Source organism: Fulmarus glacialis, unplaced genomic scaffold (genome assembly GCF_000690835.1).
Source record: "Fulmarus glacialis isolate BGI_N327 unplaced genomic scaffold, ASM69083v1 scaffold48978, whole genome shotgun sequence".
Classification (NCBI taxonomy): domain Eukaryota; kingdom Metazoa; phylum Chordata; class Aves; order Procellariiformes; family Procellariidae; genus Fulmarus; species Fulmarus glacialis.
In genome coordinates, this window is record NW_009229804.1 from 1 (window position 1) to 27,659 (window position 27,659).

The window sequence follows — 27,659 nt, forward strand, 5'->3', positions numbered from 1 at the left end:
CTCTGAGCAACCTGATCTTGTTGAAGATGCTCATTGCAGGGGAGTTTGCCTAGATGACCTTTAAAGTTCCCTTCCAGCCCGAACTATTCTATGATCTAGATTTTTTCTTTACCTTAGGTTCTAATATATTCTTTAAAAAATCTAGTTCTTTACATATTGCGTTGGCCACTCAGAAGTGTGAATTAAAGATCCACAGATTTTAAGTATGAAAGAAAATCATATGATGATACGATGTAAAAAATCTGTTTTGTAGTCAGGCTTAAGAAATGCAGTCTGTTTGGTATGGCAAAGAAAATTGAAACATTTTTTACATAATTACAAAGAAAACCTAAAAATAAACCTTAAGGAGACAACTTTTTAAAATAATCAGGGTAATCAGTACTCAGAAAAAGGTAATAAGGAATTTGGTGGAGGATCCACTGGTTCACACACTTTTTTCTTTTTTTTTTGTTTTTAAAACAGAAATATGATCTTGGTCTGTTTGAAAGGATGAACTTGTTGAACAGATTAGTACATGAAATTCTGTGATCTGTTTTGATGATTAAAGAGTCATAATGGTCTAGCCTAACATTAAAAATCTATGAAGTGATAGTAACTCACTAACTTCACTAGTAATTAAAATGCTTGTTATTTCACAACAGTCTTTACTTGAAAAATAAAATGGTGTTTGTGGTATGGAATATTTGACTGATATTTAACATGTACCTGAACCAGCAGAGTTATTGGTCCACTTTTATCCACCTCCAATATTTCACCATTTTTTGTGCCCACTAAAATATGACCATGTCCTAAAGATATGGCACGTATAGAAGGATTATCTTCTAAGAGGAGACCTAGAATGTTAAAAGTGTTAGAAGACAGAAGATTCTCAAGTATGCTTTAAAGAGGATTTTTCACACATACAAACATTACGTTCCCATTGTAGAAAAAGATACTCAGCATATTCCTACATGGAAGAACTTACATGTTTGGATTCATTTGGGAGTATTTAGCAATTCCCTAACTGACACTAATCTTTCTTCTCAATCGAGTATCTCTGGTTTTATCAGCCTGACTCATTGGCAATCTTAGTGAAAAAACGTGCATGTGAAGTGTCAACTATACTAGTATATTGCTAGCATTTATGGTACCTTCAAATCCAGATTTTTATTAAACAGATATGAGAATGAGATACTCTGTAAGTAGAATGGTTTAGTTAACGGGTGTTTCCATCCACAATTTTTGAAAATCAAACCATATACATTAGAACACAGCAAATGTAATTTTAAGGTGGGGGAGCAGAGAAAAGGCTATCCAGAATGTCAAATAGGAAAAACTGTAAATCAGCACTAAGATCAAGAATAAATGGAAGAAATAGGAATAATAGGAATGAAAACATTCTTAAATAGTTTCAAAAGACATATGCATTTACAGAAAATAAAGTCATAAAATGTACTAATACCTTACAAAACTAACCACAATTTTGAATTCCATTCCTCCTCCAAAACAAAAATGATCAGACAAGATACTTCATGATTAGAAATAGGCTTTTTGGTTGCCACTTTAAAAAAAAGATAAATCACCTGGGTGGTAAGAGACTCAGGGTTAAATCAATTACTTCAGGTAGGTAATAAGGTAAATATTATGATCTGCACCTACCAAATGTGAAAACAGACACTACAACATACCATTCCCCTCCCAACACAAAAATGACTTATTCAGAAGCAATAAAGCTTTAAAAAAATCATTTTTAGTATTCGTTATGTCAAATGTGGATTCCCTCCGACTGGAGAAAGGAATTCCACAGAAAGAGTCTTCTAAAGAAAGTATTTTAAATAGAAAAAAAAAATAGGATAAAGTCTGTGTTACCTTTAGACCCAGGGGCCAAAGCAGCCCTTTTGATGGCATAGGTTTTGAGACAACGTTCAAAGGTATCGTCCCAGAGAGCTACTACCCCATCCTTTCCTCCAGTGACAAATCCCTGGAGGAAGAAAGAAAAAAAAAAAAAAAACCCCAAACCAAAAAATACCACAAGTTATAATCAATTATTATCTTTCCTTAATTTTTCAGTGATCTCTGCCAATATTGAAAATGGATTATATACAACACTGTAATGCACAGAACTACCAATGTTAGAGATTAAAAGATCAGGAGCAACAAAATGACTGAATTCTCCTCCTGACGAAGGCAGCACAGTTCTGTACAGTCCATGTACACAGGCTGGATTTAAAAGTTCTAACTAATAAGCTTCTACCATACTAGGAAAATAATTTAACTGACACAATGAAATGTTTTTCTTGATATTTAGCCTCAATATCCCTTTGGCATTTCACCTCATTACTCCAAGCCAAACTTAGTACCACTCACAAGAATTTGATTAGTGCTTAAATTGTTCAAATATTTGTGCCATTCTGTCTCCAAAAATTATTCACAACTATTTACTGAAGCAACAGGTATACTTAATACTGAAATAATTAGTACTTTCCTTTGGAGAACTTAATTCTTGCAATATGAATAACACATGCTTTGTCCAAAGCTACTATACTGAAACTCAAATATTAGAAGGTGGAGTAACTTGCTCTAACCTAGCAAAACACAAACATATATATAACTTCACACATACAAGTAATCTAACTGGAACACCACCTTTAAGCACATGCTTAAAGGCTTTCCTGAGTCAAAAGAAGTTGAGAAGGAGAGAGTACTTAGTGATCTACAGATTGAATGCTTCTACTAGTAGACAGTAATTACAGCACAAAATAATAAGAGTGAACTTCTTCCTCTCTCACAAGCTCACATATTCCATTAAACTTATGGATGCTTAAATCAAAAAGTACTTTTACCTATCATAAGTTACTATTATTTCTTTAGTAAGAGGTCATGAAAATTACCGAGTAAGGTGTCACTGAACCACAACGGTTTGAGAAACAGCATGCTACATAACAAGAATTAGAGACATTCACAAACCACTATTTTGAATCTGGACCTCACAAGGCTTTTCTGTGATGGAAATAAAGCCATGGATTCCCAAGTTTGGGAAAGGCCTAACTTCATAGACTTCTTTGTCCCGACATCAAAAAACAATGAGCAGTTTATTTACTTTTTCCAATGCGTGCATGCTGAACACAGGACCATCATGTGCTTTGACAGTTTTTATGAGAAACACATCTCTCCAAATACACACATCCCCTGTGGAAGTTCCAGAGAACGCCATCTCTTCGGTCCAGCCATACACTGCACACATCATTGTATCGGTTCTTCCCAATGCTCCTATGCAGCCCTTCCTCCCGATTAATCCTCCGCCTGGTTCAAACCAAAAACAAGTCATCAGATGTCTGCTTAGAATTATTTTCCAAAAACTATACAACCTTACCCAGAGCAACAAGTCCTTTTCTTCTGGTTCACCCAAGCTCCCCAAAAAATTGAGCCCGAGTAGAATTCTCACAAATTAAAATTTTTGTACTATTTGGCATCTTTCAAGAAAAAAACCTTACTTTTAACTTACTACTTGAAGCTGGATTTGAATATATGCATATATCCACATAGACATGCAAAGAGAAAGTGCATTTGTAAACTCGCATCTAAACAAAAAACTTAACATCTACTACACAGTTCATAGAAATTCCTAATGAAATTCACTTGAAAGAAAAAAAAAAGTTTAAGTCTTGACTTCCCATTCTTTTCATGGTATGTTTTCAGTGAGAGGATTTCTAATTTTATTTTAGAGGTTTGCCATATTGGCCTCTGGATAATAGAAATGTTACAGCTTTAGAATACCATATCTAAAGTCATTTGACAAGTGTAACACATAATAAGTTCTGGCTAGAAAGTCAGATTTGTATTTTCACAATCCTCAGAGAAACTTCATGTGGTATAACACAGAAGCCCATCAGGATATGACACTTCATACTGTTCTCGTACTTTCAGAGACAAGGTTTCTAAACCTCTGTGCCATCACTTGGCACTCATGAAAATTTAGTCCAAAGCAGATATCACATCAAGTGCACCTGCTCTAGTGCAGATTTCAGAGACTTGACATTTGCTAAGGTGCACTGATACTCTACTCCTCACATTAACACTGCTAAGTGTGTTTCATGGTGACTGTCTTGCCAGTGTGCCATTGCAGTTTCGCACAGATGGGCTGTAGCATTAGAGAAATTTGATTACTGCTGACTGAGCAATGCCAGAGAGAAAAGAGGCATTTTAAAACAATTTCATTTCTTTATTCAAAATCACCATCACCGGGCTTTTATCATAGTTAAGATTTCTTTCTAAAGAATTTATAGTAATTCATTCAGTAAATATTCTGACACACTTTGTTCTTTCTATAGATAGCAAGCACAACTGTTAAAATTAATAATTTATATAGACTTCAACAGCTTGCTCTCAGGCAATCTTGATTAATTTCTGTTGGAGCCAGAACTGAGAAAACGAGTGTCATTTTTTTCCTCACACACCTTTCTCTCCACAATTAATCTTTATCAGGGACTCACGTGAGTTGATGTGCATAAATTCTGCACGAATAGTTAGAACATTCTTAGCAGATAAACTAGTCTTCTGTAGCACATATGTCTTTAAATACGGTTTGAAACAATGAAGTTCACACTAATATCAGGGAATGGATTTTTCACTCTTCAAAATTTTTAAAGCAGATGAAGCAAGCTGCTTTATCTTCGTTTTTAATTGTCAAGTTCAACAGAGGTATCTAAACAAACAGGTCTCAACTGGCACATGGATCTTCTTCAAGTACTTTGTCTGATTTTTTGTATGCGGATTTTTATAACCTTAAATTTATTTATATTTGTGCCTCTTTATGTGCCTTTTACATGTTCTAAAGGACCTTCTTCCAAAAACTGTTCTGTGATTTTAGAGCAGCTTTGAACATTTTCAGATACGCTGTATTATTATTAGATATAAAAACAGACAGTAGGAAATCCATGATCCTTTCTACTTATGTAGCTCTAGCTCCATGGGAAATTGATCTTAAAAAGAATACCCACTACTGCCATAATGCCAATTAACATTATTTCCACTAGGGCAAAGCTAACTCAGAGAGAGATATACAGAAAAAACATTTGCCTTTAATGCAAGAAACATACTACAAAAAATGCAAGATTTATACTTTAAGTAACAGAAAATGCTGCAATTCTCAAAAGTTTCCTTACCTGCTCTACGCCAGAATTTCATGTGTTTAATTCCAACTGTAATCAATTTATCAGGCATATAAGGATTAATCTTAACAACAAAAATCTTATCTTTGCTTCCCCTGAAATGCAAAGCAAGATATTTTAAGTAAAAATATAACTATTCATACTTTTAAACAGGTTTTCGTTTGGAGTTTTTTTGCTAATGTATACCTTCTCTATCTTGCTAACATCTACTTCCAAATCATTAACAATAATTTATTATGAGGACGAAGAAAGCCAAAGAACTAAAATACTGAGTCCTGTTCTATTTTCATTATCTCTCAGTTTCCAAAGCAGGTGAGTAATTATATTACTTCAGAAATCCACTAGGTGGCATTTTCTTTGCAAAAGAATATATATTGGCATTAAGTTTAGGTTTACGGCATTTAGACCTCTGACAACTCATAATGCAACTTAAAAGGTGTAAAGTTGTAAATTTTATTTAAAAGTCTCTCATTTTGAAAATAAACTGCCATTCTTATCCACCTTTTAATCGATTTTTCTATTTTTCTTGTTAGAATAAAACATATGCTGCTATATCAATTTTAAAATGGAAATTTCAGTTGTTTCTGAAAACATTAAAACCTGTTGTGTGTTTTAGATTTCTTACTATGCTTCTATAAAACCAATGCCTTGCTTCAATCCTATAGTTTGAAAAACAGCTTTCAACTATGTTTGCTTACTAGCAAAAAGAAATGCTTATTAGTAGTGGGTTTTTTTTTTTTAAAATGCAGAAGAGCCTCTTCTAATTTTTGCTCCCTGTTCAAGAGTGGCAATAATCTTTTACCTTCTGTCCTTTTCAGACCGCTAAATGAACTAGTAGCAAAAACCATGAACCAGTTTCTTTCCAAACTCACACTGTAATCTTCAAAGTATAGATGCTGCTCTCAAAAATTCTATTCAATTTCTCTGAGTAGTTAGGAGAAAAAACACTCCAGAAACTAAAACTGGCATAAACTGGTTAAAATTTGATTAAAAAAAAAAGAATTAAGTGAGATTGGTGGGTTCAGAGAGCAGGGGAATTTTAAAAAAAAAAAAAAAAAGCGGGGGTGGGGGGACGGAAATCATGTGAAAGGCAGACAAATGAAAAGCCCAAACCAGTATCTTCAGAGAAGCCAAGCTAACTGGGGTTCTGACAAGTAACTGGAAAGGGAGTACTCTCCTTTATCTATATCATCTATTCAGGATTTTCATTCCTCAGTGGATAAGAAACTTAAAGCATGATTAAAAGAAAATGAGAGAAAATCAGAGTAAAATGTCATTGAAGAGCAATAATGAACTTAATGGATAAAAAGGAAGTTGATACTTTTAAAATTGTATCTGCAGAGAACAAAAAATCCCTTTCAAACCTACCTAGAACAATATTTAGAGTATACATACTGAGTCCAGACAGAGTGGGGGAAAAACCCACACATTACTGCTCTATGTAAAGCAATATATCCTTAGAAACAACAAAGTCAAAGGTTTCAAAAACATTACTCAACATTAGAAATAAGATTCTATCTTGCAGATTAAAATACTGTTTAATAAACGTATATGAAATAGTCTGCGCAGAGTCAAAGAAACTTCCAAAATATTTAACCTTTGGAGGTTATTTAGTCCAACTTCCTGTTCAAACCAGAGCTAACTTCAAAGTTAGATCAGGCTACTCAGGACCCAGAAAGGAAAAGGAAAGAACCTTGAAGAAAAGAGAACTGAGCAAAACAACTGCAAACTACTACCCTAAGACAGACATGACCTCTGATGAAAAAGATCTGAAAAGCAGAGCATACATCACCATCTCTGGGAGGGCCAAGAGAAGTGACTTTTAAAGAAATTATTTCAGAACACATCAAATAAATGTAAATAAACTTTGTTTTCTATGTCTTCTTTCTTCACCAGTTGAGCTGTCACTGTAATAATTCTTGTTGACTCTATCAGAGCTTCAGTTTCTTCTTCCAAAGGAAGTTTTAAGGCTGTGCCAAATGTTATTGGCTGTATCACTTAAGTGATAGAAACTGCTAATTTATTAGAGAACTATTATTCTTTAATGAATATATTTTCCTTACTGTCATTTTAGAGTAAATCTAGGTACAAATTTTAAAACAAAGTTAAATTCCTACCTTACTGCTGAAAGCTTTTCTCCTTTCTTCCAATCCCAGAGTACAATAGTGTGATTGTCATCTATTCCAACAGAAGCCAATCGCTTCCCATCCGCTAGAAAATTAAATTTATGATTAAGAGAGCAGATAAATAACATTATGTTGCAATAATAAGAAACCATATTAAAGAATATTATAACTTCACAAATATTATAAGAAGTATGTACAAACAGGTAAATAATTGTATGACGTGTGCTTAGATGCACGTCTGTTGTCTGTTTGCTTTTAAACTTAAGTGGTCAGTTGGATGGAGTTTAGGACTTTAAGTTACCCTGTCTAAAAATTACACTTAGATCCTGTGTTTGTACAAATCCTTTGTTCAGCTAGTTGCTGACATAGTTGCACAAAAACCTTTATCACAGGTTGTACTGTGAAAATATTCTGTTCACTCTGAAAATCCCCGTTCATTTCTAAACAGGAAAACATTGAAGCAATACCATGGAGTTTATGAAATATCCTTAAACTTAGTAATAGTGTGAAGTCTTTGAGAAGCTCCAACACATATCCCACATTAACCTCCAAGAAAGAAGTTATTTGTGCTCACTCGTGATCAATGACTTTCTGACATGTATCCATTTTTGAAATTGCTATGCATCCATGCCAGAATTTGGGAAATGAGATTGACGCCTTGAAAAAGGAGAACCAAAGAAAGGTAAGAAGCATCAAAGACTCCAAACTACTCATCTTTGTGATCACACATCTTCACTGTGAGGTAAGAGATCCTATCTAGTAAATCCAAACCATTAAAGAATGAATAGAAGCCAGTGGAGAAGAGGAAATTTAACATTGGTAGAGGAATTCAATGTATGGGGTGCAAAAATCTCAAAAGATTTAACTGACAGTCTCTTATGTTAGTATAAGGTGGAGAGAGAGGCTGGGTTTCTGCCCAGAACTCCATAACTGGACTTTCCGAATTTATGAGTATGCTACCCAATTGGCTTGCAGCATTTAATTAAAAAAAAAAAGTGCACACCTGATCAATTTGCTCAAAAATTTGCTTACACAGTTGTAAGGCAGACACAACACTGTGCACCTGCCTCATACAACCAAAAGAAATTCCAAAGTGATCAGCTCAGCTATTAAACAGCACAGAACTTTTTCTTGCATTTCCTGATGTGCAAGACTCCAAGGACCTCTTTTTAATGAATATCTTTTTAAGACAGCCTCTCTCATTTGACATTGATCACTGGAGAATATTTTTAATGCAAAATCTTCAGTGTAAAGGAATTCCCAATTGCTCATTAGAACTGATTAGCTTGTATTTTCATACAGAAAAGGAAAATTGTACATAAATAGATAAATAAATACTTATTACCTGAAAAATCAACAGCACAAACACCATACTGATGATAGCCCTTTAATACTGAGAGTGGTTTTATTGTTTCTGTATCCCAAATGTGTATTGAGGAATCTCGACCAACCTGAAAGTATACATATTTATAACTATTTTTTTTTTATTTCTCAGTTACTTTACACTGTTGTTTAAAAGTATAATATTGAACAAATACTTTAAAAAGTATTTGAAAAAATTTACAGTGATAAAATTTTCCTAGTATTATTTCTGTCTGTCTAGCAGTGTACTATTCCTTCTTCTGCTTTACACATACAACTCCCCAGCTGGCTCGTTCTTCCTTCCAAAGAACTTAGGCACATTAATCACAATTAACTAGAATCCTCTTGTGGGGGCGAAGCCCTTCATTAATTGCACTGTGGCATATTTATTCCATCAATTCTCTATCAATCATTCCCTGTCTAAAAATAAAAGGTTATTTTTATTGCTAGTATGTAAGCTACTCTATGTTTGAGAAATCAAGGTGACTTCTGTTGCTTTGTGGTGTCATTACAAGTGCCTACAAGTCAGACTCTAATGCACTGATACCTGTGGAGTCATCTCCACTAGAATGGCACTAATGCAGGTAACTAGAACTTGGTAAGAAATGGAATATAGCTTATTCTTTTCAACTACATACAAGCGTTATTACTCAATATTTACACGATTATCTGCTATTCCAAAGGTTTTGCACCTCAGTACACAAAAAAGGGCTGCAAAACCAGAAGAACACTCTCCTGTATTTAAGACCAGGGGCAGGACCCAAGAAAACTAGGATCTATTTCTGGTTTTGCCCTGAAACGTCATATCAAACCTTCAAGTCCTGGTGTACAAGCATTTATGGGAATAGATGTTTTTCAGAAAACATGAGTGAAAAAAAATTTACCTAAAATTACTGTGTGGCAAAAGATAAACGAACTATTATAAATACTTCAGCAACATACATACCTGTGTTGCATGTACAAACAGTAAACAGTTTGGCTATAGGCGATAACCAAAAACATAATGCATGAAACTGAAATGCCAGAATGTAATAACAACTGCTAACTTCATGTTATGTAATAATACATGAACATAATAATAACATAGCTAACTTCACAACTAAGATACTTAAAAAAACATTGTAATTGCACACTTCCTCCACTTGTCATCATGAAGCAGCAACATAATGCTGAATAAAAAACATGAATCTATTCTCAAATAAAAAAGAGGTTCAAAACAACTATCAACTAAAGACCCTTATCAGAATTAATATGAAGAACTGGAAAAAAAACCTTATGTTGCAGTTTTTTAACATGATTCCATCTGCAACAGAAATGCAGTCCTTCACCTGAATAGATGTAGACTGGACTTCCTTCCTCCAAAACAGGCTTTTCTAAATTCAGTAGTAACAACTTCAGATTCTTACTGCAGATAAACACGCATCCTACCTGGCCTGTTGCCACATAGTCCTTTAAGGGATGAATAGCAAGGCAAAGAATGTCATCATCATGACCTAGATAAAAGCGCTGTGTGTTCTGCTGTCGATTGTACACCACTCCCACTGCTGCAACATGGTATACAATTTCACCCGTCTGAGTGTAAAATAAATTGCTTCGACAGTCGTAACCTCTGTAACTAATTAAAGAAAAAAAGTTGTTCATCAAGGTCATAACCATATATACTGAAACTTTGAGATAAAATTATGCAAGATGCATTTTGCACATGTAAAAACTCAGATTACTTACCAATTACTGTTTTGATGTTTTAAGATTATTAACATATTTTCCCAAAGGAACAACAATTTATCAATTTCATTTAGTATTCAGACATCAGTACTACTAGCATTAGTTTGAAAGTGGCTGCTATTTAATAGTTACTCTCCATGACTAGTTTAGAAGAGGAAGTAATAGCTAGTGATTTTTCCAGATCACATGGAGAATTCGGGCATGCAACATGTAATTAAATGAAATAGCCAAAACTAATAGTTTGGACATTTTCTATCTTTTACTGCTCAAAAATCAGGCAGGAAAAGTTTCCTCAAGAATGTGGACAACACAGATATCATAAAATTGAAAGTTTCTGGAAACTTGCTAACAGAAATCAAATGCACAAATTTTCTTCCAGAACAGTTTCTTTTTTGAAGGAAAACCTCTCTCCTTTCTGTACCAATACAGCAACTGGCACGAGTAGGCCAATTCCCTACTGAGGTCTGTATACACTATCACAGTACACACATTTCTTCCTAGGTGTGCCACCTTTGGTTTTTATGTTCTCTGTTAAAAATACTGGATTTCCTTCACAAGTGCAGAATAATTAAAAAAATACTGAATATTCACTCTAAATGAGAATATTTTAAAAAGCAGCTACAAAAATATGTACACTGAAAGAAATTATGCTTTAGAAATACTGGACATCGAGCAATTTCTTAGAAGCTTAGCAGTCACCTACAAAAGTAAAAAGCATTAAGACAGCAAAAGGGTCTCAGATCCTTCTAGCTGCAACCCACAAATCCAGAATTTTCCCAGCTCTTGTCATAACAATTGCCTATATACCCTAAGTTAAGCCTAGTGAAACTGAGTACGTTAATGCCATATATCACAGGACTACCCAAAACATCCAAAATGTATCTAGGATGCAGGAAAATAGTTCTTATTGCTTGTATCTATAACTTTTTATGATCAGAAGTTTGGATTTTAGTTCACTTCCTCCAGTTATAAAAAAAATAGGTGTACAATCAGTTGTTTACAATTAAAATAAAACATATTTTGCCAAAATAGCAAGCATTGCAAACAAAGACATTTTGTAACCCAGTTAAACACATCTGGTCTTTCCCACATGCCAGTTTTCTAACTCCCTGACTATACAGGTACTTTTCACCAGAACGATAAAGTGATGAACTTAGACAGTCCAAGCAGAGATGAAAAGCAGCATGTTTCAGTGTAGAAGATCATACTCTGAGAATATGCTACACAGTTCCAAAATACTTACATCTCCATATTCTTAAACCAATTTAGAGCTGAGATTATTAGCTAATCTCAGAAAAAGCATGAAGAGAAACAATTTCTTCGCATGCAGAAAACAAACCACAGAAGTAATTTACAAGGCATCTTGATTAGCAACTAGAAACTAAATAATAATGAAAGCAAGCTTTGCAACATAGCTTCTGGATAATATATAACAAGGCACAATAAACATACCACTGCATTCTGCAGTAGTTGATATTTTCAAGTGATCTTCACCAACAGCTAATCAAACCATCAGTCCAGAACTGATTCAAGTTAATATGACAGTAACTTTCAGAAGAAAAGATAGCTAACTCAAATGCTACGCAGGAAAAAAATTTTGCCATTACCAAGGTCATGAAGAGCAGGTACTGGATTCAGTTTGAGATTAAGACATGTAAACGTAGGTGTTCACATGTGTGTTAGATATATATTTTAATATATACCATATTTTAATCAACATATTTTAATCAACATATTTTAATCAACATATTTTAATCAACAGTGTTCTAGTCAATACGGTCAGCTGAGTAGCCCTGCAGGTTCTAACTAGTCAGCACTTAATTTTACTTGAGCCAAATCACTCCTTATGCTCCACTGACTACTGACTGGAACTCCATTGACTGTGACAGAAGTTTAGATACACACATAAAACCACCTACTTTTAGGCACACAGTTGTAAATTCTTTAACCTGAAGCTGGACCCTACCCACAGTTGCAATTTACACATTTATAGCCAACTAGGGGCAACTTCACAAGTAGTGTCTTCTCTGGGAAAAGAGTCATGTCCATAGTTTGTCTGATGCTGTAAATGTTTCAAAATCTGTATGTTACTTTTCAAAGTATATATGGGAAATTTCTGAACATAATGCAACCCTCCCCCCAAAAATCTCCAGAAGAACCAAATGCTAAAACAAACATGGTTGAGGTCAGAGTCTCTAGCACAAAGGTAGAGATATTAAAAAAAAACAACAACAACAAAAAACTTTTGCATGGCAATGGTGTTTTCTCAACAGGACCCACTCATAGCCTACTCCCTTTAGATGCTATTTGTAGGTATTTGTAGCCCTCTGGTAGGAATCCATGCAAGGTGTCATAAGACTCTCATTTAAGAGCATGAGAAATCCCATGTCATCTTGAAACCGTAACCAAATTTAATCTTATGATAAGGTCAGTTCAATGAATATCCTGAAACTCAAACTAGAATTTGCTTAAATCCTTTGAACATTAAAAAAAAAAAATGTATCAGTCTTGTGAGATCAGCAGCATAGCTTTGAGAGAATACAGGACACATAAGCATTGTATTTGCATCCTTATTGCCTGCCAGCAAAAAGAAAGTATTATAAGCATTGAGTCTGAGAAAGGGGTTCCTCTGAATATCTCAGAAGATGTATCCTTTTTATGTTTCTGAACCACCACCACTGTCAAAGCCATGGCAGAAAGAAAATACAGGAATAGTCAAAAAGAGGCCAAACTAGTATACCACTTTAATAACGTGTTTCTGATCATGACTGCATCAGATCTCTTAGAGAAAGATGCACTTAAAGATTAACCTGTTAATAGAAGTTGCTTTCTCATCCATACTAGTCACTGGCTGGCTCACTCAGCATTACTGTTTTTATCCCCTTCCAAAACAGGAAGTAACCAGAGGTTTAAAGGATTTCTTAGAGGATACGAAGAGATTTTTAAAAGTTCATCTTTCAAGGCAGTTCACAAATTCAAAACACAAAGCCTATGTGCTCAAAAACAAAGAAAGGAAAAGGAGCTTCCTATTCCCCTAGTTCAAAAAAGCACCACTTTTTACACTTTCAAGGAACATCCAAGACATTTCCATTGCAGCTAGAGAAAGATGAAGCAAAGCAGACTTCCTGAATCAGAGAATATGCCTATTACTCACTTGGATGTGGGTCACTTTAAAAGTTAACAGCCTGGACATTGAGAAAAATCTGTTGTTCAGCATGGATTCTTCATTAGTTTCCTTGATGCCCATTGGGTAACCAGACAGAACTCAACTGGACATTCTACTTCTGGTCATTCCTGGATATTCTGGTCAAGCTTCACTTCTGTTGTGAAGGAAATAACAATAATCCCAAAGATCCAGGGCCCTTGCTTGTGCTGCATCTTCTTCAGGATCATTTGGTTTGATTCTTAGACCAAATTTTAAAGACTATATACAGCTACCCACCTTAATGCATTTTCTACAGATACAAAAATCTTCACCTGAGAATTCTGGAGCATCAAAAATAGAAATAAAAAAACAACTCTGTACCAAGCTTCCCAGTTGTCATTATTTCCAAAGCTATGCCTCAGACTCCATGTCTTCTACAGACAACATTGCTGAGTTGAGTGATTACCTATTCTTAGTCAATTAATTTATTAAGCATTCCATATGGAGCCCTTCTAAAATTGTTTGTCATTACGAAGATACACACTATCACTAACTTATCTGTGCATTTAGTTATCTCTAAAAAGAAATTGTATTCCTGCAAAGAGGTATCTTTTGAAAGGAAAACAGTGTTACCTGATTTCCAATGCCTTAATTTAATAAAGGCTTTGGTTTTCCTTTCTATCAAGGGAATTTATATTTCTGATCATTATTCTAATGTAGTAACATCTACTGCCAGTTTGCTTTAAAACACCAGGTCTTTGTCTTGATGAAAAAGTCTTCACCTATGAAGAGTTATGGGAGACTACCAATCCTAAAGACGAAATTGTAAGATTTCAAGGATGCATCTGAAAGTTACTTTGTTACTCAAATTAGCACCGGAAAGAGAATGAAACTGAATTTTAACATACTTACATGACCTATTAAGAATTAAATTTAACTCCTAAACTAAGAGAGGAACGTATAAATTGTTTCAGATTAGGTACAAACAGTTTATACTTTTTTTTTTAGTAAAACACTGATAGAAACACCACTTAGTACAGAACCCAGTTATCTTCAACTACACCAAGTTTCTGTCGTAGCTTCCAAAGTAATACACCGAAGAGAACCATTACTTTCCACATACTGAAAAATACGGGTGATAGCCAAATATTATATTTAGTCACCTCTATTCAAATAATAAGTTTCAGTGCAAATTCACTTCAGAATTCATGTTCAGAATTAGTCTAGCCCGACATCAAAGCTTTCTATTAACTCAGTGTAAATTTATTTTTACAGAAATAAATAAAAACAGTAAATCACAAAGCAACTGACCTAAAACTCTTTCATCAGATTATCAAATTATAAACACCAATCTACAAACACGAACAGTCTGCTTGTATATTTTAAAGAATCCTAGTTTTCATACCCATGAACAAAATGTAATCTTATACTGTTCCCTGGAGCTCGTTCTCGTCTCTTAGAAGCTGCACTTTTTCTTTTTTCTTTGCATTGCTCTTTAAGTTGAGGTAGATCTTCTTTGTAAACCTTTAAGAAAGAGCACACTTATAAATTAAGAGATTCATAAGAAAAGCATGTTTCTGAGAATTCAGCCACAGTTATCACCCACAAAAACGTTACACTGACATCACTGAAAAAAATCTCCAAAAACTGTAGCTGGTTATTGTATAGTGTAACTTGGTTTTAAATTACAACCAAAACTCTGATAGAACATGCTAGGAATACACTTTTTTCCCTCTATTGTATCTTAGAATTTTGAATGCATCAGATAATAATAATTCTAAAGGTTTTGGTCAGTTCCTGCTCTGCTCTCAGTCTCCCCAGTTTTCAGATTTCAACAGGTCTTCATAAAAGACCAACTCAAACCCTTGGAAGCATTCCAACTGCCATTAAAATAAAATCTTCACCTGTCGACGATAGGTGATCTGCGTCTCTTGTTCAATTTCAGAGTCCAGCTCTGGAACATCAGACTGATCTGAATCCGATTCATCACTATTAGAATCAACCAGACTCTCTGCCACCAAGAAAACAGAAAGAGAAAATGAAGCAACCTAAATTACAAACCAGAAAGTGTTTAAAGTAACTGCTTGATGTTTCTGATTTGATAATCAATGCTTATACTAATTAACATAAACTGCTAATGATTGACAGGCTGACAGGATCAATTCTGTTGATACAGTAGAAATAAGCCAACTTGTAAGCATGATAATTTTTTTGTTTGTTTTTGGGAGCAAGTTAGTTTTCATTCATTAAAATTATTTCATCAACATTAATGTTAGGAGAAAAGAAAGAAAGAAGAGAATGAAGCAATGAGTATAAAGCAGAAACTAAGACTCACAGAAAACTAACAAGAGAAGTAAAAGGCTCCAAAGAGAAACTTATGGTTAGGCAAGCCATTGATGTAAGTAGTAATTCTTCAGGTAGATTGGGGGGGGAGGGGAAAAATCATATATGAGAAGGAAGGAAGGAATTTTCGCTGTCTGTGGAGAAAAAGAGTAGTCATTTAATATTTCTGGTTTACATCTGGGGAAAGCCAGATAAATGTTGTAGAGTTTCATTCCAACAGAAACCGAAAAGAATGCCCTGGCTGATAAAAGATAATATATTTGGATCTTTCTGCAACCTTTGATTGAATGTTGCACATTTTTAAATTAAGAAACCAGACACAAAATCAGACTAGAACACAAATGGATTTTAAAAGATCTCAAAATGTAATTGCAAAGAGAGAATCACCACTCAGAAAGAAATGTTTCCAGGAACATGCAATAAAGAACAATCTTTGGAGCTATACTACTTAACATTTTCATCAGTGATCTAGAGAAAAACAATATTGCTACCAATAAGGCAGCAGATTACAGAGTTAGAAAAGCCATTAACAAGACAATTATCAATAGTGTGACAAAACAGATGTATGTTGCACATACTGTCAGATAGCCAGAAGTAAGGTTATATATCCAGGAACAAGGAATCTAAACAACACTTAACATACAGAAATTTTATCTTGGGAAGCAGTAGCTAATGAGAAATTTAGGTCATGGGAAATAATTAGTTGAAAATGAATTCACCCCATGAAGGATCAAACCAGGCTTTTTAAAGGCTTTTTGGAAGCTTCATCAAGAAGATGAAGAGAACTATTGCTTCTTTCTGCATTTGGCACTGACAAGGCCAGCACTGAATCAGCATTCATTTACCTATTAGCTGGGTCCACACTGATACATCTTCATCTCATCTTAGCAATAAAAGGGTGAAACAGCCTATTTCATTGTAACTCTATATATTGTAACTCTAAATATAGAGTGCCAGAGGGCACTCTAAATTCCTTTAGGAATTTCCAAGTGAGGCACGAGGCACTCAGTTAATGGTTTGATTTTGGGAAACTCAGTCATGAGAATAATTGCTGTATTAGTGACTGGTGAAAGCATTTTTTTCCAACTATTAAACAGCTATAGTCTGCTTTTAGAAAAAAAAAGTCAATTACAATGCTTAAATTATCATCTAAATACTTCAAAATTTTCATCAAATGAGTATATACATCTTTTTTTTTCAGTGACATCTGGGCATCCAGCTGTTGTCAATTTAGTAAAGGACGGTATGTACAGAATTCACAAATTCATATCTATGATCTGAACTTTTAAATTTTTCCTTTGCACAGGGAACATAGTGGTGAATTTTTTTCAGTCTTGCTAGACTGAGCATACAGGGTACAGGCATGTATTAGGCAACACTATCAGGTATTTCAGGCAGCTGCAAAGTTTAAAGAAAAACAATTTTGTGCAGACTGACAATTCTGAATATTTATTTCCATACTTGCACCAAAGAATTTTACTTCTCTTTTAGCCTCTCCTCCTCCCGCCCTTTTTTTTTTTTTTTTTTTTAAATAAGTTACTTACCTTGGGGTGCTATATGAAGAGAATCCTTCAACTTCCGGTCAGGGACAAATTTCCACTGAAAGACAGAATGATCAGCTCCCCCAATGGAAACAACCCACTGGTGATCGTGCGACCATCTGACATTTGTCACGTGAGCAGAATGACCAAGATATTTTTTAAACTTTGCTCCTAGAACAAGAATAAAAATCTCTTTCAATATATGTGGAATAAATGTTTCAGAAGTACCTCAGGAAAATGTATCAAGAAACTCTTATAAAAAGTAATAGTTTAATTAAGATATGCTAATTGCTAGTGATATTTTAATTAATAGCAGCAACTTTTTGCAGTATTCCCAAATTTTAATCTGTCTTTAAGATAACTTTTAAAATTTGGATTCCAGGATATAGTATCTTTAGCAAGTCAAACACAAAGAGAGAAGACATATGATAGTGCTGTATGAGGGGTACTAAAGGAAGATTTTTTAAAATTTTATTTTATTTTATTTTTTACAAACCAAGGTTTTGCCAATTATTATTTCTACATTGAAAAGATGCAGTTATTTATATGTTAAACGATGTATATTTAGCTCTGTGAAAACACCCCCATATGTGTGCTCGTAGCACTGGTTCCCACTGTTCATGCAATTTGAGTGCTAAGCACTTCTAGCAATTCATAGCAATACTACCTTTAGTAGTAATAGCAGTAGTAGTAGTGTAACTACATCAAGTTAACGTTTTCACTATCACATAATTACAACACAATCATTGGATCAGTTACTAAAAAGAAGTTCCTAACAGCACTCCATTATACAGATTCTTGTGCCTCTTCTTTGGTTTTATAATTCTAGTGCAAAATAGAGGATAAAAAGGGAACAAATTCAGTCTCCTTCAAATGGACAGAAGGCTGTTATCAAGAACATATTTTTGGATTATTTCAGGTACCAATAAAAGCCTTATCACTTGATAAATAAAACTGGAAAGATTGAAATGAAATGTTTTTTAATGTCACCTTTTACAAAAAGAGTTGAAAAAATTATGGGGGCATATCAATCATTAAAAAAAAAAAAAAAATCATTTCTTTAAGCACATATTGCTTGAAGACATATCCTAAGACCAATCATGAATCTCATGCGGTTGTAGCCAGCATTAAACATGCAATGCTGCAAACTGCAATGATGCAACAGTGCAACTTTTTGTTTCCCCTTTCAAAACTTAGAGATTTGATCTAGTCCCCAGGCAAACTTTTGAGGTTAAGAGGAATCTTCTTAAAAGCTAGGGAACATTTCACAGGCTGGCTTTCTCTGATCATCATCATCATCATTTTACCAGCTTGAAGACAGAGATCTCTGCGATTGATAATTTGTTACAGTTCAACTTGAATGGTGTCTAGAAAGGAGTTCTTCAAACAGCTCTGAAAAAATGAAGCTTTTCTTGTCTGAAAAGATACACATCTCTCCCCTGTTCACTCAGTCCTGAACAGTAAATTTGCAAATTACACACCTTGCTTTAGGCTTCAGTTTTAAAAATTTCACATGAGATTTGTCCTATTGCTAGTAAAATTTTGAGGAAAAATGTGTTGGAAAAGTTTTTAAACTTCAAATAACATACAGTGGCATACTCTGATTACAGGACCAATTTGCTGTTCACTTATTTATGGCTTGTAATCATTTAGTAAAGTTATTTTTTCTAGTTTCTAGCCCAAATCTCTACCACAGATCCAGAGGAAGGAAGAAAACTACCTGAAGACCAAGGTGAAATACTTAAAGATATGTATCTCATAAAAGGGTAGATATTGCATCACCTCATGAAATTCTATCAAAAAAAAAAAAAAAGGGAGAGAACTATTTTACAAAATAAAACATATGCAAAACTTTTGGCTATCCTATTCAAAATGCAAATAAAGTACTGTTACTATTACAGTTGTCAATACACCAGCCCATTATTGTTTTCTACCTTTGAGCTCAAACTAAGCTTCTAAGAATAAATATTGGCCATTTATATAATTATCAAAAACCCAGTTTTCTAAAACCTTTTTCTTGAATAACCAAAATTCAAAAATATACATTTATAATTGAACTTAAAGGTACTACCTTTTCTTAGACACGGGTATCGAAAGAGCTTTACTATTCCATAATCATCAGCTGTAACCATAACTTGCCCAATAAAATTTGCATCCACAGAATTTATATCATTTATATCTGAATATTTGGGCCAAATTCCATTAACTTCAAGGCCAGAAACGCAGGTCCATGATGCCCACTGAACGCCTTTTAATTCCTCTTTGTTTGTTACTTCTTTTCCACCTAAGAACAAAAATAAGGACCTATTTTTTAATATTCACTTATGCAATTTTAAAGAATGTAAAATTTTTTAAAATTCTCCAGAAATCAAATCTAAGTGAGACAGAATTAAAAACTGACTTCTAAAACTGTCCTGATCCAATATGTTCTACTATGACCAACAGTATCAGTAGTAAGGCTTCTCAAGACTGCTTAACAGAAGATCATGGGTTTGGTACTTTACAATTTTTATTATTTCTTGGTATCTGCTTGAGACTGTGTTATTTTAAAATGTTTATCAAAAAATACATGTAGTCATTCTAAGATAAAGTTTGGAAAAATTCTGTTGCTGAACTATTCTAGAAACTTGGATTATTTAGAGCAAAAACTGAAGAACTCATTTAGATCTGGCCACTGTAAATTACTGAAAATACCAATTTTATGCTTAGATCCTTGTTACACTATTTCACATCAGCTCTATCTGTAATAAGATTGCTGCAATCTCAAAGTTTCATGTAAGAGTTTAAGTACTGAATCAGACCGAAGGCCCATTTAATAAATACTGTGTCTTCAGGAATGGCCGGAAACAGTGCCGGAGCAACACAAGGACAATGCAAGCAAATGTAAAAGTTGTGAGTCAGACTGAGTGTGCAACTGCAGAACCTGAGCAGGACACTGCCAACAATTCACCTCTCAGTCTTCCGTGGTAACAAAATTGAAGGCAACTGGGCTGGGTTTTTTCCTGTTTTCTTATTGTTAATAGGATTCTGACTAGTGGGAGGGGATGTGATGTAGGGAGGAGCAGCCTCAGGTACTGTAAAGAGGTAAGTTTTCAACAGAGAGATAGGGCAAGGAAGAACTCAAGTGGACTGGAATAAACAGAGTAAAGAAAACAGCCATAGAGAAAAGGTAAAGCAAAATAAATAAGAAAGGAAGACTTAAAAAAACAAACAAACAAAAAAACCACAACAAAACCCACACTCGAGGAAAAGTTCAACTACTATATACCCCTCCAAAAACTGGAAAGAAACTCAAGTGCCCTGTTTGAATACCCTTCAGCTCTGATGAAATAACTGCACCCTTTGACAAGGTTTACCTTGTAATCTCTTTCAATCACTAATCCATGTAAATGATGACTACTAATACTGGTTATATCCATGACTAAGTCCTACAGATCTTGTATTAGGCAACTGTATGTTCCTTATTCATTTATAGTGGAATTTCAAGTGTTACATGATTCCAATCATTATTCTAAAATATTTAGGAGATTCCTCTAACTTCACTGACTTCGCTAAACTTTTTTCATAAACAAGCTTCACAATCCCACATTCTAATATATCAAGAAACTCCAGGCTGAAAACTGCCTAAGTAACTCCAAATTGCTCCTCCTGCGTGTACATATTTGTTACAGTCTAATTAAATTTTCACTTACTATCTTTTTTTACATATCTTCTGTCTCATTCAGTGCACAAAATCAAACTTGTGCATAGAATGAATTAGATGCTTCAGCAAACACAGTCACAAAAAGCTCCATGGAACTATGAATAATGTACAGTGAAAGCGTAAATATTGTATAAAAAATGAAGGGACAATATAGTAAGCGGTGATGATAATAAATACTTACTACAAATACAATGAGTAGGAAAAATATAGAATGATATTATGTGAAGAGTGTAAACATGCAGAAGAAAAGTCAAACCTTGTGACAAACACTGCCCTTGACATATTGTAATCAAGACTACTTAAATTTGAAGCTTTAAGTACTATGCACATATGTCCTCTGCAGAAGGAATTGTCTTGATGAAAACTGTTTCAAGAGTATGGGACAATTCAGTCAAGTGTTCAAGACAGTGTTGGCTTGAAAATATTTACAATAACGCAGTCGTCACAAACTTTGAATCTGAAAACTGTATTTTAATATTATGTAATATACTAATTTTCTTTAATAGTCCCCTGCCATAGAAGAGAAAAGACACATTTAAACTTGTGTTATCACTAGACTGCCCAGCTAAATTTCATTTTGATATTTTTATCCATTTTGAAGGTTGCATGATTGAATCATATACGTATCACAGGTTCAATATTTCTTTTGTTTCCAGTGAGTAATTCCTAACATTCTGGCATCCTTGTATCAGGTATTCTTATTTTCTCTACAGTTATCTAATCCCATTATACTTCCAAATTCATTTCATTCCGATTGTTTCTACCTATTACAAATTTCTCACTGTAAAAGCTCTTTTAAGTTAAATTCCTCAGTTCTGCTGCAAACATAGTTCTAGAAAACCAGATGACTCTTCCGAGATGCAACGTATTGATTTTTCCACACATTTAAAAAAACATACAGCACAAGCAAATGATAATCCATTTGATATCCAAACTCAGTAAGTACAAATCTATCAAGCTATTGCAAAATTGAATTCGAATGCAATATTTTTCTTTTTCTAAAAATGTGGGAGCAAAGATTTAGTTTTGAGAAATAAAATAAATTATAAGCCAGCATCTCTACCATGAAAAGATGCATTATAAAGAAGAGTAAACATATAAGGATAAAAATATTTAAGTAACTTCACCAGAAAATGCTGTACTTATTCAAATATAGCAAAATCTTATACAAACTTAGAAAAAAATTTCTCTGTAACCCAGTGCTTTGAACCAGGATCTATATTTGGCTGTTTTTACAAAACTACTATACATCTTTCTGTAATAAGCAACAAATATAAAGGCAATTCAGAATCTTACTTGGCATCCTGTAAAAAAGTCTCTTCCCATTGCCATCATTGGTCTGTAAGTATTTACTGTCCGAAGACCAATCCATATGGGTGATGAAACTTAAAGATCCAATACATTCCCCAACTTTCTTGTATCGTTGAACAACACCATATATATCCACAGAGCTGTCATTGGAACCAACAGCTAGGAAATTCCCATCTGGTGAATATTTCAGTTCATGAATAGCTTCTTTCCTGTCTTTGATATGAACAACCTCAGTCATATCTCTGTAGTATGAAAGAAAGCATGTCATAAGTATAGAAGAGCCTTATCATACTGTCAAGTTCCCAGTTTTAAAAAATGGACAAAATTGTGAAATGATGAAGTGAGCCTTAGTATCATATATGCAAACACAAACACTGCTATTTTTAGAGATGGGTAGGGCTTCATGGCCAAAAAAAAGAGAAGGGAATATCGACATAAGAAGGTGCTGCACTGGGCTGAGGGAGAGCGAACAAAAGGAACTGTTCAAGCTGGGGCCACAAAAAACAATTAATCAGGTAGATTACCAGATCTTTATTCACTCAGGGAAGAAAACTTCATTGACATGAGATACAGATCTCATTTTCCCTTTAAAACTGTGGGATCACAGCACCAAGGCAGCACTGTTTTTGTATGCATGATGTGCTGACAGCAGCATTCCAACACATGGAAACAATTTAGGAAGTAAAGAAAATTTATTTCTTAATAATTCAAGAATACTTAATAAAGCTAAAACCTAAAGCAAAACACTTCCTAGAACACTACCATTCTTTGCAAATAGACCAATATATTTTTTCAAATGTGTTGTTATGGAACAACATGAACACACATTTAAAAAATCTGAGCACCCTCAAGATCAGTAATTTAGAACAGAAATGTAAGTGACCTCCTCATGTATGGTCACTACAGTGTCAATATACATACAGTTTATAAAAGTAATGAGATAACATGCTTGAAAGAGTTAATAATGTATCTATTTTTAATTTTTGTAACATACCTGACTCGAAGCACAGTGAAAGAGCCATCCTTCATTCCAAGAGCGAGGTGGATTCCGTCAGTACTAACCGCGGCACAGCGAATGGGTTCCTCCATATTGCACCGGGCAATCAGAGCATGGTCTATTAAACTCCAAATTCTAAAATAAAGTAATAATTACAAATTTAGAGAGTGGTTTGTAGCTGTGTCATAGATAGCATGAAGCCTGCAATTTCTGCAGAATGCTGAACGTGGTAGTGTCCTATTTTAAAATAATTTTCCACAAGGAAAATCCAAGACAAAAGTGTAAATTTTGCATCCAACAAAGAATATTCTTATATTTAAAATAGCGAGAAAATATCTAATGAGAAAATATGGGGCAGATTAATTTTGTTTGACTTTCTGAATATAAAAAGAATGACAACGTATGACAATATATACTTTGAGACCACTCTGTGAAAATGCCACTATTTTGTTAATCATTTTAGCCAAGAAGAACATTAAAGAACAATTAAAGACTTTGCTCAGTAAACACGTCCTTTCCTATTAACAAGTCATTATTCATAACTCCTTACATACAACTACATAATATTATAACATGTAAGTTTTTACTACAAGATACATTACAACATCTATCATTTACAAGATATATCTGGAATTCTAGAGCATTATTTCAATATTCATAATTCAACTACTGTTTTGCTTAACCCATGTGACACTTAAGATATCTAACAAAAATGCCAACACATTTAATTTTTAAGAAAGAAGAGAAAAGGTGTTTTTAACAAAAAAAGATGAACTTGTAAAAGGGAGTAATCTACCGGGTTTTCTCCGAATATAGATTCTATTTACTATGCATGCATTAAGTTTGATGAAACTCACAAGCTAAAAGTTAATTCGCAGCATGTGAAGAAGTGAATATGGTAAGAGTAAAAATTCTAAGTTTTTATTACAATTTTTTTTCATTGTAACCTGTGAATGCCTAACATATCTCCTGAAAAGGAAACACAAGATACTTGTGTATGAGTGCTTAATGTTAAGCTAAATGAAATTTGTTTAAATTTTGTACATTTCATTTTTGTGAAATATACATTTCCATTATATTTTATTACTGGAGAGCACTAATTTCATGCATAACTTAACTGGTTCAGAAGCATTTCAAAGCCACATTTTAATGACTTTAAAATGCATACATTTCAATTAGGTTATCCACAAAATGAGCTGCTTGTATAAGACTGTACGCAGTTAAACAAACAAACAAGATTTAACCTGACTGATCGATCATCACTTCCAGTCATTGCTAGCGGTTTTGTAGGATGGACAGCCAAAGCCCACAGCTCTCCTTCACAGTGCCCCTGCATTATCAGGAAAGGCTTATTACGCTCATGCACCACAATTTCAAAAATTTCACTATCTTGTGTCCCGACGAGTATATGGTCTCCTCTCCAGCAAACACTTCTTACAGACAGACCTGTAGAAGAGATTGTTACTGAGAGATACATCCTGAGAATTTGTGAAACAAAGGTAACATAGCACATGACAAAACATAAAAGAAGAAAATGTCGAGAAGTATCCATATACATTCTCTTATTCCTCCATTTACTCCTTTTATCTATTCCATATAACACATACTGCCCTTGGAACATTAACTTCTCAAGCTTAATATAACAAAAATTCTAAAATAAAATGTGAGCCTTATTTTAATAAAGGACATGTTTAATAAAGGACTATTCTTGTATTACAAGATCTCTGACAGAGAAAGAAAATACTGACATTTGCATCTGAAATTATGCACTTAATGTCTTTAAATTTCAACAAAGGTAGCAGACAATATAAATTACAATTTCTGATCAAACCATGGACCTTAGTACTAGCTAGATGAACCTAAATTACATAAGTGACAGAAGCATCAGTGGAACATGCCCAGCTCGTTTCCAAGATGCTCCTCTAAAGCAAATCTTTGTAACATCTTAATACTATCTGGAATTATTTTTCCCACTAAATAGAAAATAAAAATAAATCAAACTGAAACAATATATAAAAAGATGAAAAGGGTTTATGATGGAATTCCACATGCATTTCTAACAACTGAATTAGTTTCCAGGCTTCAGTGGAGGTGAGCACTCACAGGCTGCACTTGTTTGTAGATAAGGTTGGGAATAATAAAATGGAAGTTAGGACAGTTGTACACTGAGAACCCAGTCTTCGGTGCCCAATTTTAGGAATACGCACCTTTTAAAACAGGCTGTATTTATTACATTCTGGTAGTGCCACTCAATTTTGCCAATTTCTGGTGTAGATAACCAGATGGTAGCAATGCCTACCTTAATTCACTTTGCCGAAACACTGACTTTTGTGGAGAGTAGTTCAAGAATGATCTTTGAAAAACTACTCTGGAGTAATACATGAGACAAAACTATATCTATCAGACAAGAGAAAGGAATGTTGTAATGGTATGAGTTGACATGCTTCTGAAAAATATTTTTAACTATGTAGAGGGAAAAAAAGAGCCTTATGTTATTAAATTTACATTGGAAAAAAATTGCAACTCGGAAACAATGAATGGGTGGGTTAGCAGGCCACTTCTGTGCATCTGCACTGACGTTTTAATTCTGACAAAGCTAGCTTTCAGAGCAAAGCTCCTGATCATGCCTACTTACCATGCTTTGCATTACAAGATAGCCTTCAAATGCACAAATAAGACTCCCTCCATATGAAACAGAACTGAAAGCTGTGCTCCAGGAGTGCACTCCAACTGCAATACAATGTTCAGTCCACTGAACCAGACTAGAGCTACCACCCCTCAAAATGCATATATATTGTGCTACTCTAACTCTCCACACCAACTGCTTCGCTTCACAGATTTGTTCCTATTGTGCTTCACCGGTGAATATAACCACCTTACCATTCAGCCCTACAATCTAGACACTATATGGCTATATTGTCTACAATGATTAAAAAATAAAGAAAAGAGAAAAAAACAGGATCTTTGATGAAGGATGATTAAGACATCTGTTTTAGTAATTTGGAACTTCTTATGGTGGAGGGAGGTATTTTGAAAAACAATTTGACTAATTGGAGATGTATCTAGAGTCAACTAATTGCTCTGCGAGCCATTCACAGGGATACAGAACTTGAGTTTGTGTTCACAGATAAAATTACCAAGAGGGGCAGCAGAAAATGCAATTAAGAAAACAAATAGAAGGACAGGTCATAAAGGCAATCCTCAAAAGGATACAAGAAAAAAAGACTGAAGGGAAAAGATTCAGGAAACTGATTTTATTAAAGATAGGATTTTTAAAAAGCTATTAGCTCTGTCATGGGCATTTGACAAGTCAACAAGATGAGGATGGTGTTCACATAAGTGATCACGAAGAACCAAAAGAGTTCATGGCAAGAGTCTGTTCCATCAAAAGTAAAGGAGACAATCTGGAGTGGAAAACGAGTTTGAAAGAATGAAATGGGGAATGAAACACAGCTTTCAACTACATGCAACAGAACTGAGAAACAGCAGCTGAGTAAATTTAAATTTGAAACAGAGTCACTGTACCGCAGGGCATTTAAAATGCAACGTATTCCATCTTGTTGCAATATTTCACAATCTTGGTGGGAATGCCAAGTCAATTACAGAATACAAAGATTTAACTCGTAATCAGTTATTTATTGACCCTGAATATCTGATTGCCATCAGACATTCCACCACATTGTCAAATTCTTGGCAAGATACTAGAAAATAACAAAGTGACTGGGAGCAAAGAAAACCAAGTGGCAACAAAAGCAATATTGTAACTGACATTATACGTTTGTATTCTTTTCCTGAATCACTACAGCAACAATATCTAGAACACTGACAAAACATGCTATAGACTGCTAGATGTAAAATTTTAGCATGACATAAACTGTAATTGAAGTCATAGGTATATGTAAGCAGCATTCTAAGTACTACGAAACTGTAATTACTTCCAAATAGTTTTTATGAAAATTTGGATAACTAGCAAGTGCAATTTCTGTACTCCACTGTTTTACATTGTAGATCTCACTGTCTCTTCTAAGTTCCGTTAAAACATTACTGTTCCTTGTTAAAAACTGCTGTGCTATAGAAAAAATGTGCATTTCATTGGTTTAAAAAAAAAAAATTAAATCTCTGTGTCTACAACTTCATAGTATGTTTTATAGTAACTGTCAAGGACTATGTGACCTTCATACTAGTGGGCATGATCAAATTTCTTTTCTAGCAAATAGTTCACAGTAACATACATGAAACAACCTTTTTGGTTTTTT

The 27,659-nt window shown here is 34.2% G+C and overlaps 1 protein-coding gene across 1 annotated transcript in view; it reads right to left on the bottom strand.

Annotated features, from left to right (window-relative positions):
* Positions 1-648: 648 nt before the first annotated feature.
* Positions 649-27,659, bottom strand: part of LOC104081289 (echinoderm microtubule-associated protein-like 5) — a gene marked incomplete at its 3' end in the record, with an annotated part of 45,828 nt that continues 18,817 nt past the window's right edge. Inside the window, exons 7-20 of the mRNA XM_009583972.1 lie at positions 24,648-24,849; positions 23,401-23,538; positions 22,392-22,648; positions 19,464-19,676; positions 17,396-17,563; positions 15,413-15,519; positions 14,914-15,032; positions 10,067-10,253; positions 8,622-8,727; positions 7,268-7,361; positions 5,145-5,245; positions 3,080-3,282; positions 1,849-1,960; positions 649-833 (exon numbers count right to left, since the gene is read on the bottom strand). Of these exons, the coding sequence (XP_009582267.1) occupies positions 649-833; positions 1,849-1,960; positions 3,080-3,282; positions 5,145-5,245; positions 7,268-7,361; positions 8,622-8,727; positions 10,067-10,253; positions 14,914-15,032; positions 15,413-15,519; positions 17,396-17,563; positions 19,464-19,676; positions 22,392-22,648; positions 23,401-23,538; positions 24,648-24,849 (2,192 nt within the window). The remainder of the gene's footprint in view (positions 834-1,848; positions 1,961-3,079; positions 3,283-5,144; positions 5,246-7,267; positions 7,362-8,621; positions 8,728-10,066; positions 10,254-14,913; positions 15,033-15,412; positions 15,520-17,395; positions 17,564-19,463; positions 19,677-22,391; positions 22,649-23,400; positions 23,539-24,647; positions 24,850-27,659) is intronic.